Source organism: Etheostoma cragini, chromosome 4, assembly GCF_013103735.1.
Source record: "Etheostoma cragini isolate CJK2018 chromosome 4, CSU_Ecrag_1.0, whole genome shotgun sequence".
Classification (NCBI taxonomy): domain Eukaryota; kingdom Metazoa; phylum Chordata; class Actinopteri; order Perciformes; family Percidae; genus Etheostoma; species Etheostoma cragini.
The window spans coordinates 7,920,284-7,932,600 of NC_048410.1; the positions used below are offsets into that span (position 1 = coordinate 7,920,284).

At 40.0% G+C, this 12,317-nt stretch overlaps 1 protein-coding gene across 1 annotated transcript in view; it reads left to right on the forward strand.

The window, feature by feature from the left end:
- The first annotated feature begins 7,406 nt into the window (after positions 1-7,406).
- The window catches only part of LOC117943598 (A disintegrin and metalloproteinase with thrombospondin motifs 9-like), a 46,222-nt gene continuing 41,311 nt past the window's right edge, over positions 7,407-12,317 (forward strand). The window contains exons 1-4 of the mRNA XM_034869821.1: positions 7,407-7,503; positions 7,821-8,215; positions 9,885-10,047; positions 11,935-12,272. Coding sequence (XP_034725712.1) covers positions 7,407-7,503; positions 7,821-8,215; positions 9,885-10,047; positions 11,935-12,272 — 993 coding nt within the window. The remainder of the gene's footprint in view (positions 7,504-7,820; positions 8,216-9,884; positions 10,048-11,934; positions 12,273-12,317) is intronic.

Sequence of the window (12,317 nt, forward strand, 5' to 3'; positions counted from 1 at the left end):
AACAAAGAAGTTTGTGGAATCACTAAGAGCTTATTGGAACTCAGAGAGCTATTGAGTTTGGGTCCCTTAGTATGTGGCATGAATCAGGGGCCCAATCCCAAACTGAGTCCTGAGGACTAAGGACTAAAAACCGTGTGAGGCCACATGGGCTCAGATAGGTATAAATGGGACTGGGACAGCACTTCCCAAGATCACGTTGCCTTGGCAATTTAATAACAACATATTGCTCACACTTGACGGTTTGCTGCTTTCTACACGGCCAAACTCTCTTTTTCAAACTCTTGTTTTACAAGCTGGACAACGGGTTCGTTCCTTTCCGTGGTCGTGTGCTGTGCTGTTGTTTACCTTTGTAACTTTTGGTGAAGTCTGCATCGATGCATGACTGCATGACTTCTTCCTCCTCCTCCTCCATTCAATCTGGAGTCTGATTTAATTTGGTCTCTGGCATGAAATCTATTGTTGCCATTCCACAGAGAGCCAAAGAATCTGCGAAGCATTCTAAATTTTGGAGGGACCTGCTGACAGCTGCTGTACAACTTGGGCAGAGTCCAGAACGCTATCTTGTGGTCTGTAAAAGCTCCTCCAATGCCCTTATTGCACTTCAGATGTTGAAGTTGTTTTCACTAAGCTCTCACCCAATCTAAACTAGCAGGACCATCCTTACCTTAACATTTACATAATTGCCTCCCCTCCCTGGAAAAGCTCTAATCACCTGCTGTCTGCTGTCGCCACTTAGAAGGATGCTGGTATGTGACATAGATTTATGTTTGAACATGTGTGCCCATCTGTGTGTGTTTCTGTATGGTTGTACGTGTATGCCTGCAGGTATGAGGGAGCCGTGTGTCTCTAGATGTTTACCCAATTACTGCTGCTCCCAAGTGGTCCCATTTTGAAAGATGTAATAGGTCTGCGGCCACAAAATTCATACTCTGTCCCCCAGTGAAACATTTGCTGCAGGACTCACTTGTTACAATGTTTTATGCGCGCACAAACACACACACACACACACACACACACACACACACACACACACACACACACACACACACACACATCCAACAGTTAAGGGAATAGACTCATAGCATTGACTGAGAAATAGGCTCCAACTTGATCAGGGCATGATTGGCTATTAACATGCAGCCTGCTCAACTGTTCAACTTGCTGCTGGAAGAACAAATGCTCTCAGGTTATTATTAGAGAATGGTATTTCCATTCCAAAATCACAACTTAAAGTTGACAGTTCCAATGAAATCACAAAAAACTATACACGGTTAACCAAGCCATTATGTCTCACAAGAAAGAAAGTGTAGAGATTTGGGTTGCTTTTTCACAAACATGTGAAACTGGCATTACTGTAATGGCTTCGCAAAACACATAGCGTCATAGAGTATTTTTTTAGCTTTTTTACTTTGTGTTTAGTTTTAATTACCAATAAAAAAAGTAAAACAGGCATTTTTTGTAATTTCTGATTAAAATGCATCTTCTTGTTTCAATTCAATATTACTTAAAATTAATTAAAGTCTTCTCTAGCGTCCATTGTGTACTTTTCATAGTGTGTTGAGCAGCAGCACACAATGAAATAAAATGCTTGTGTCCTTGCCAATTCACTACACATGGATGTTGCCTTGTAATGAAGACAAGTTCACTGGGCCACAAAAGTCTGCCAGGGTGGGGGCTGGGTGATACAGTGTAAAATGAGATTTTGAAAGCTCCACAGTTAAAAGTGTATCTCTTGAAATGAAATCCCAGGCCAGGCTTTGCTACTTCATTCAAGTTTTCCGCTCCCTAACGGCCTATTATCTGATCTGGAGGGGAAGTAAAGTTTACACTGCTGATAGCTGCTCTGAATGATAATGCCGGCGCACAACTCAGGAAGGGTAACTCTGATGACCTCAATGGCCATCCACTGAGAACACACACACACACACACACACACACACACAGACACACACACACACACACACACACACACACAGCTGTAGTGACTTCTCCATTGAGAAACATGGAAAAAGGTCAGTTCAGTGAAGATGGTGGCCACATGCTGCAGTTAAAGGCGGAGGAGTCCCTTTTTAAAGCATTCTCATTGCCACATGTGGCTAAACGGAATCAAATAGCCATTCAAACTTGATAATAGTTATTCTTAGTTTGAAATGAAGGGTGTCTGTAACAACTGTAGTGTACGGTGACTACGACAACACATTTAGAAATACGGTCGCTACTTTTTTTCCAACCTGGGCCCCATTGTGTATAATAGACTGATGTGACCAAAACTCTTTGGTGCAATGGTAGAGGCTTGCTTTTTGTCCAACAAAAGTGATTTTGTTTTTGCTACTGACAGGCTCATATTATTACTGTGACTGAGTGTCTACAGTGTCTGATGGCATTGCCGATCTCAGGACGCAGCTTTTTGTCCAAAGACAGCAGTGTGGAGAGTGAAACACGAGACGAGAAAAAGGTGTTCAGGCAGTTGTTTCAGAGTAGGCTACGTAAACTATAAGCTCCTGTTATCTAAAAGATTTTCAATGTAATGGCTCAATGTTTAAATGACTTCGACAGTGTGGATAAGGTCGTCATAATTGGATTGCGGCCTTTATTTATTTGATCCAGAGTAGGCTTTAGTCTTTGGATGAAGTATATGGATGAAGAGCGGGCGAGGGGAGAGAGAGAAAGAGAGAGAGAGAGAGAAAGAAAAAAAGAGATGCTGCAGCTGCTCAGTGTTTTGTACGGTCAATAGGCTATAATACATCTAAGGTTTGGTGTTATCTAAAGGTCTTTCAATTAAAACAATGTCTCTGGCATCATGTCTCACAGCCCTGTTGATTGGAGAGGGAAATCCTGACGTGGTAAAACAGCATTGGGTCCAAGGTTTATCACTTGACACATCCAGACCACAGAAATCTGGCAGCAACAGGTCCCACTTTTGACAATGTATTTTTTGGGCATATAGGGAAAACAGCACCCACGGGAGAGCTACCAATATCCCGAGCCTCGCAGCCCTTCAGCCGCTGCTTCACCCGCCTCTGCCCGCTGCCTCAGGCTCTCTCTCCTTTTCTTTATCCGAACGCTGTAGCCTACACTGGCTCACATGAATAGCCTGCATGTGGTCATCAAAATATAACAACCTCATCCACATTGTCAAAATCATTTAAATATTGTGCCATTATATAAAAAAATCTTTGATATAATAGGAGCCTATTATTTCTGTGGGCTACTCCGTAACAACAGACTACCTGAACATATCCTGCGATCGTTAATGTTGTCAGACACTTTTAGTAACAATATGCGCCTGTCGATACCAAAAAAAACTTTTATTTAACACTTTTATTGAACAAAAAGCAAAGCTCCACAATTGCCCCATTAGGTTGTAGCTTGCTTCACGCCGGCTTGTCATTGCAATCTTGCTCAACACTGAACCAAATTTAAAAAACTTTGGTCACATTATTCTATTAGACATATGCAGTGGGAAATGAGGACCAGGTTGAAAATAACTGTAGTCACCCTTTAACAGCCAAGTTAAAGTTGTAGACTTTACATACAAACACTGCTTCAGTGCAATTTCTCCCAACTGTTTTTACATACCTGTGACCTGTGACCCCATCTTCTGTAAAATAAAACATGTATGGTGAGTTCTGGGAAAGGGACTTATTTTGAATGACAGGTTTTGTTCCAGTAAAAGGGGTTTGTGACTTATAGCTGCCCATGTTAATTTTTTTGTTGTACCCTGAGGAAGAATAACTAATAACAAGAAAAACATAGAAAGAAAACCAGCTATTGTGTGTGTGTGTGTGTGTGTGTGTGTGTGTGTGTGTGTGTGCGTGTGCGTGTGCGTGTGCGTGCGCGTGCGTGTGCGTGTGTGTGTGTGTAGTTCATTACTGTATAACTGCTGAAAATGCTAACATTTCAATTACCTTAGGAGCATACCTAATTTGTTCCGTCATTCTAGAAAATAAGTGCTAACTGGTGCAAATTGCAGGGTGGCCCATAGATGTAGGGTTGCTGATGTTGGTTTTGGTAACAGCAAAAATCATGATTATAAGACTTGGTGAGAAATTTATTGAAATGATGTTCTCTCTAAAAAATGATTATGACTCACCACAGGCCTGCACATGTAATGACCATAATGACAGAGGCAACAGAGTTCTTTTGCCTGTCTTTGCTCATTAAGGATCCAAAGGGCAAACATCCCCCTTACTTTATATTTTTGGATACTGCAGGCATTAAAAATAACGCTTTTGTTTTAGGTATTCACCTTCAAATCCAAATTAGCCTCCTAAATGGTATTGCATGTTTTTTTTTAACTGTACACAACAAATGAGCTGTAAAGTCATGTGCCAGCAGTTAGCATTTATCCCCACAGACGCCTGAAGTGATGTGGCTTTGAGTGGAGTGACGACATGGAGGCCAACTCAGGACAGAGATGTCGGTGCCCTGCAAACATTTTTTAATAATTTAGTTCTGGTCTTTAAAATATGAGGTTTTCGGTTTCTCTTATTTCAAGATAATTCTTAAAATGTAAGTGTAAGAACTGTTTTTGGCTTGTTTTACTGGAAAAAATATAACCTTAATAATAAATAAATAACATCTAAATAAGTCTTATGAATGAGATAAGGCCACTTACTTCTACATAATGTATTATGGTTTATGTATCACAATTAATAGCTTCTAATTAATCTGAAAATTGCTTACTCTTATTAGTCATGAATGTTCTTAGTGTAATATGAAATATATTTTGGTCATGTGCTACAACTATTCATATTAATGTTTTTTTTTTTATCAGACTGTGAGATAGGGAATAGGTCCAATCATATCTTCGAGATTTTAATCATAATTTTTTTTCCGTTTTCTTATTTTGGTAACATTAGGCTACATTCATATTTTCAGAACCAAATTAGGCTTTACCAGCATACTGCTCACACATTGATGCAACAGGTGTTTGAGCTGAGCAATCAAAAGTGTTTGTCCACTGGTGGCGTGTAGCTAAATGACGCCAAATGTAACAGCTTTACTGAACTACTTAAACTGTGAAATTATTTTCAGTCTATATTATTGCATTATAACTGCTGGTCGCCAGTGGCAGCATTAAACAAAATACTGTTGAACAGCATTTCAGTTAGTGAGAAAACCCTGCGCCGACACTAATTTAGCTTCATCTTTGATTTACATTGGTTGGTACGTCAATGGGACTCACCCACCTCTTCTTTGTCAGAGTTAGTAATATAGGCTATTTATTACTGTACACTTGTACACTAGGAGGACAACATTAACATTACTTATATTTTTATAAGTCACTAAGAAGAGCTGCCGACCTTCTGGTGAGTTATTTTCTTCTCAGCCCATGTTTAGGTTTTCTGTACACTCTGAAATAATAACATTAACATTATGATTAATTTCTCAGATCTAGCTAGCTATACAAAATTATAGATCTAGCTAGCTATAAAAAATCACAAAAAGATCTAGCTACCTAGCTTTCTATATCTTTTTTGTGATCACATTTTTTTAGTTAGCTAGCTAGCTAGTACGTTGTCTGTAACTTTGATGTTGCTAAGCTAGCATTAGCAACTTTCTCTCCAAATTGTTCATCAAGCTCAAGTAAACCAACAGGACCTTTCTGTCGGCTTATATTGCATGCTTTGTTCACCCAGCATCTTAATGCTGTGGCAGAAATTGACAACACAGAGTCATCTTCTGTAAGTGAACTGTCACGTTAGACGGTGTACGTGACAACAAGTGTTGTAGCCTAAAACACGTGTGACATCTCTTAGAGCACCTTTAAACGACATGACCTAGATATTTATAAGTTAGCTACACCAAAGCTGAATCTTTGGAAAACAAATATCTGAATTCACACACAAATATGTTAGATTTCTTTATTCAGATGATTATCTTATTTTATGAATTGACTGTATTTTAAAGTAGGCTACTTTTTTAAAATACAGGTGATTCTAAAGTAGTGCTAATATAATCAGAGTAGATTTATGTAACATGTCATAGCAGGAAAAGCACAGGTTCAATTAATAGCATTAATTGATGGCTGCATTCCATTTAGAGTTGTCATTTGGTATTGTGCATGTTCACTCCCTAGCCTGTCTTACTGTACTTAATTGGAATATTGGCCAAAAATCTCCTTTTTTACATAAATACAAAATCTGAATCCTTTAATGTATTTTATTATAACATTCATTTTAAGAAAGTTAACCTCAACGTGTACTAAGAGAACATTTTGCAGTTGGAAAATAATTGTCTCAGTAGTCTCTGGTGGAAAAAGGTGACACTGTTGCTAAACTACCATAAACATAATTCTGTTTAATTATTGGGCGACATAATGACATTGATATGTCTGTGATGGGACTCTACCGTTTGGATGAAAACGTTATTAGAACAAGTTGTTAGTTAGTCTGTCTGTAGCTCTGTGTGTGGGGGGTTTGCATGAATGGGGCAGGACGCAGACTGGATAGCCCCCTCTTTGATCCTCCACATAACACAGGCACCTACCAAAGGCTTCCATACATTCTGTTGTTCTGCTGAGGAGACTATAGCTCATAAAACTATTACCATTATCCCTACACAATACCTATTCCAGCATGTACTTAAGACCTGAAATCACTACGGTATATTGGCTACACTGCTTGCCAGTTTACATTTCGTCGCTCTGTGGTCTCATGAACTTCTAAGTATACGGCCATACCCAGATTATCTTGCTTGTGGCTTCAGGGCAGGCATTTATTATATGGGCCCCACCTCACTGTCATAGTCACCAATGTACTCTGCACACTGCAACTGCCCACCCCTCTAAAACCTGCCCAAAGCTATAGAAATGATTTGAGTATTACAGTAATTGTATGACAGTGCAAATTTATAATTGAATCACTCCATAAATATAATTAACCTACTCCATGAAGTCAGTTATTTGAGGGACGTTATGGTCACTGGGAGTATGGTACCTGGTGTTAAGTTAGAATTGTATTTAACTGGCCGAAAAGACTGTGGGAACAACCCAGACACTGGTCATATCATCCAAAGTGGACACTATGTGACCACTTTTTGTCATTATACGGGTATAATACGGTATATTACGGGAGTGGCTTCTCTAGCACCAGTGTACCTTGCCTGGCTGATCCCGCCCCTAGTTGGAGAGAAAGCTGGTGCACAGGCTTGCAGCGGAGCCCATCGCAGTTGACTCTTTGAGCAGCCCACCCATCTGCAGTATGCATGTTCGCCAGGGAATCCGCGAAGCGCTCACGTCCCAGCAGTGTACTTCACCGACCAGAGCCCATCTACCCAAGAGTCAAGGATAATAAAATTGGATGTGGCAGGCGGACCGGAGGCGGAAAGTGTGTGAGTGACCGGAGGAATACAACATTACTACAGGAATACAGGCTGCCGCTCTCCTCTGAACGTGGACAATCATGCATGTGCTCTTCTGGGGCTTGGGGTTCCTACTATTCCCTGATTTCATGTATGTAGTCGCATCTACGGGGAAATTGCTTTTGAATTCAAGCACAGGTAAAGTATGCCGCTCTGACAACCCCCTGCATTTTTTTTCTTTATGGAGTTATTTTCTGACACTGAGGGCAGAGAATGAATGAGTTTTGAACTCAGCCAAGCACATGACTTGCAGCGCTTTCTAGATACCCAAAGTTCCCTGACTGATTATCCTTTACTTGCAAGGCTGTTTAACAACAGCTTTTTCAAGAAATTACCTTGTTATGTAAATCATAATCAATCGATTAACACATCTGGGCTCTTCGATTTGGAGTAATGCTGTTGTACTGCTAGTTAATCCTTAATTACATTGCTGTTCTTCTGCCCTTATTCCCCAGTAAAAGAGGAAATCAGCGTTTATGAGATTGCAACACCGGTTCGAGTGAATGAAGCCGGTGACAAGTTTCCAACCAGTGTGCATTTCAAGAGGAAAAGACGAAGTGTGGACGAGAGTACCGACAATTCTACGGATCACTGGGCCTCGCCAAATATCCACTACAGGATATCTGCTTTCGGACAGCATTATCACCTCAACCTCACGCTGGATTCGGGATTTCTCGCACCTCTCTACACTGTGACAGTACTTGGAGTGCCCCAAGGAGATAACATAACGGATTTTGCAACAGATGGGGATGAGGAGGAGGAGGACACGGAGTTAAGACACTGCTTCTATAAAGGACTTGTAAATGCACAAGCGGAACACGCCGTGGTCATCAGTTTGTGCTCCGGACTGGTGAGTTTTACGCACGGTTAGACTCGTCGTGCATGTGATGATTTACAACCGGTTGTTTTACGTTTCTACCATGGGCATTTAGGGGCCATTACTGCTGTCTACAAGACTTGTAAAGCAAAAAACAAACATTTTGTAAACTCAAACTTTGTGCGCAACCTGCTTTTTGTATTAATTTTTTGTGCCAATATCAAACGAAAGCATTCACACTTTATTGCACTTCTAAACATGTTTTTATTAATTTAAGAATGAAAACCTAGATAATTCAGTTAATACTAAAACGTTGTAAATATAAAAAAAAATTTACTTTAAGACTGCACGACTTGCTAAAGTTTTTATTTGTAACATGTTGTGGGGTGCTTCCAGAGAGTATACTCTCAAAATAGCGAACAACAGTGCGGACTTGAGTGAGCTCCAAGTCCATGGCCTATAGTCAAGTTTGACGAACAATACCCTTATAATCTTACTTACATGCCTCCCTCTCGTCTCCCGGTTGTCGGTGACGTCTTTACGCACGCTAGTACCGCGGGAGTACGGGTGGTACCGACGTCATCACAAATAGATCCCACTCCTGGGAATATGTTTCGAAGCGGAGGAAAATTGTACTTGTTTTATATATACAAACCACAGTGAGGTGCCAGACATGAGTAAGAGGTTGAAATGACAAATCAAATTAAAATTGCCTGAATGCTCTGTTCTGCAGAGAACTATAGGGGTAGAGCTGACATTTATGGAGCATATCTTACTATTTCTTTAAGACCTCTGAGGGCACATTTGTTCAAAGCAGGCAATACTGTTGATGGGCCACCACTTCAGTACAGCCCAAAATAATGTGATACTGGTTTTCTTGCAAGGAAACCTGTTGGGGATTCTCCTTTGCCTTGCCAACTCCCCAAGTCAATCAAAGTACAGGTCCTAATGAGAATCCATTATCTTGCTCTAGGGAATCTGGAAGAAATAAAGTGTCTTCTTGTGCCTCCTTGCACAAAGAACAATCCACCATGCTGCATATTTATTGCAAATGCAGGAAAATTACCATTTTTTTCAAATTTTCTGGGGTTACAAAAATGACTCATGACAAACGTAATTGTGAAAAACTAGTATCAGTCCCCAGGGCTACCATGATGATTCCCCCAGCCAACGAGAAACAAGTGAAAAGTGCTTGAGTTGGCATGTACCTTATCTGAAACATCATAGACCTCCAAGTTAGCCAGTAACACTAAACATGCCATGTGAAATACAAATAACAAGGCTCTCAGGAAGCTTGCCAAGAACATACAATCTCACTATTTTCCTGATAGGCATCACAGGTTTCAGTAAAATGCTTTTTTAATGGTTTTGGGACCTTTCTTACATGCATCCAAATTCACTTATTTCACCTTTTTATAAAAAAGCATTGCTTATTTCCTCTAATAACTAGTAAATGAGCCACATGCACTGTTGCTTGCTAAACATATTTTGTAATTAAAATTTACATTGCCTTAGAGTGCAGCTCACTGATTTTCAAATGATCTTCACTGATCTTTGAACTATATATTCCCCTTGGTCCGGTCTGTGTAGATTTGGCAAGTTCTTCTCCCCCTGTTTGTATATGTTGTTGCTGTAAAGGATTAAGCATTTATAGAAAATAGATGGATTGACACTAACTGGTATGCATTTTTCTGCCATTCAGCTTGGCACTTTTAGGTCTCCAGAAGGGGAGTATTTTGTGGAGCCCCTACACAGCTATCAAGGAGAACACTATGAAGAGGAACACACAAAACCTCATATTGTATACAGAAAGAGTTCACCAAAGAAACATACATCTGGGGAGAACTCATCTTGTGACACTTCAGGTACGGTCTATTACATGATGTATATGCATGCAATACAATTTGCACAAAAGGTTGTCACAAATTAAACATGCTTATAGACGACAGAAAAATACATAGATGCAACCTTAATGCCTCAATACAATTGGTTGCAAACACGCACATACACAGCTATTGTACGTGCAACAAGTGGTAATTTAGACCTTACCCCTGAGGTGGCCAATCAACTGACCTAGACATCTGTTCCAGTCAAACTGTACCTTTTGTCCCATTTCTTGCAAACCAGTACACTGTTGCTTCTGATCATGGACCTACCAAGAGCTTTATGTGTAAGAACAAAGCAAAAAACGTTTGTAATTGGTTCATGTGTTTTCATGGGATACTTGTTGATTGTGAGTAGAAAAAAATTCCATTTGCATGTCTGTATGTGCATGCATTATGAGACCTTTAAATTGTATCCCACAGTTAACAGAAGCTGCTTATGTTCTAGTGAGTGAGCTATTATAATTATTGTAGCATGGTACTAAAACAAGGACAACTTTTGATTTTGTCTGGTTATTGAGGTAGATTTTGAAAAAGGCAAATATTTAAAAGAAGAAAATAGCTTGCAGAGCTGGATACTTGACTGTAAAATCTTAGAAAAAAGAATGAGGAAAGAAAAAGCTCTGGAAAACTGATGAATTAATTCAATTGAACTATTCAGTTTTTTTTTGCTATCTGTTGTGATATGGTAATGAAATGGCACATGCAAGACATAGTAAGCTATAGCCTGCACAGTGCAGCGCCTAGATTGCAGCACAGTAGTAAAGGCAACTTTCCAACTCTCACACAGGAAAAATCATTTGGAAGTTTAACCTTGTATCTTTCCATCTCAGTTTACTGGCTAAACTTCCTGTTGACTCTTGTACTTCCTCCTCTTCTTTGATAAGAAAGTTGGGTCGACCCACTGCCGTGAACAAGCAGTGTACATTTGTATAGTAGAAAAGTCATGCCACTTGAAACTGTCAAATGATCAAAACTAAGAAAATAAATCTGCAAAGATTTTCTCTTTGTTTGCTGGACATCCTTTGCAGATGTTTGGTTTCACTATGCATGTGTGAGTGTGTGTTTGTGTGTGTGCTCTTGTACTGTGTATTTTGTATATGTTTCTCTTTTGGTCCATTCTGTAATACAATACTTGTGTATATTGTATTTGTGTGATCATAGCCTGAAGGAAAATGCATTTGACCAAGAGCCATTTTATCCTTATACAAAGTACTAATGTTAGCTTGCAAGTTTTGAAGTAGAGCAAATTGTTAATTTGCAATTATAAATCATCTATCCCAAAAGCATATCCACTATTATGACGTAGTCCATATCATTGTTATTTAGCTGGGGATGTATTTCTGGTGGTCCACTAATGTTAATCTGCATGAGATGAGAAACAAGACTAGCATTCAGCAATTTGTAGCTATGTCATGATTAAAATCAGAATTAATTCCCCTCACTGTAAGAGATTTTTCTGCCCAGTTGTGGAACTGCCTTTTTTTGTATGTGCACTGCAGTTTTTGCTTCATCTTCTTATGGCTGGGTGCCAGGTTTACCTAGTCTGAACTCTTTGCCCTCCTCTCTCCCTCTTCTAAAAAAGAAGGAAGAGAGAGAAAAAGGCAATCCAGGCAGCGTTCATTTGTCAACCCACAATAAACAAAAATAGAGAAAGAGGCAGCAACATATTTTAACAATACCCACTTCCAGACAGCAGACTTACCTCATTTATCTCCACCTTTACATACATAAACCACCACTTAAGCGTAATTGTAAGCACATTGTCACGACAAACATTGTCTTTTTTTCTGACTGAATGCATTTCCCATCATCCCTCCATCTTTGTACATTTACTCATGCTTAATTCCTTCTGACGTCTCTCTCCAGGACACAAACAGAGACATAAGAGACACAAGCTTAAGAGAAGGCCAGTGGCTGGGCTGACCACTATATCCAATGCAGCCCCTGTGGTCAGTGCTGGTATATTTAATGACTTGGGGTCACTGAGTGCTGGCCTTGCCAGCGATGCTTTGCTAAGATCGGTGAGCGGCAGTGCTACAGCTAGAGCATCAAATGATAGCAGCGGTGACTCAGGACCTCACAGGAGATCAAAGCGCTTCCTCTCCTACCCGCGCTTCGTTGAAGTCATGCTGGTGGCCGACAGCAAAATGGTGGAACATCATGGCAGCAACCTACAGCACTACATACTCACATTAATGTCCATAGTAAGTTCTATCTTGATGGCTTCTTGTAGAGAATGTTTGGTTGGT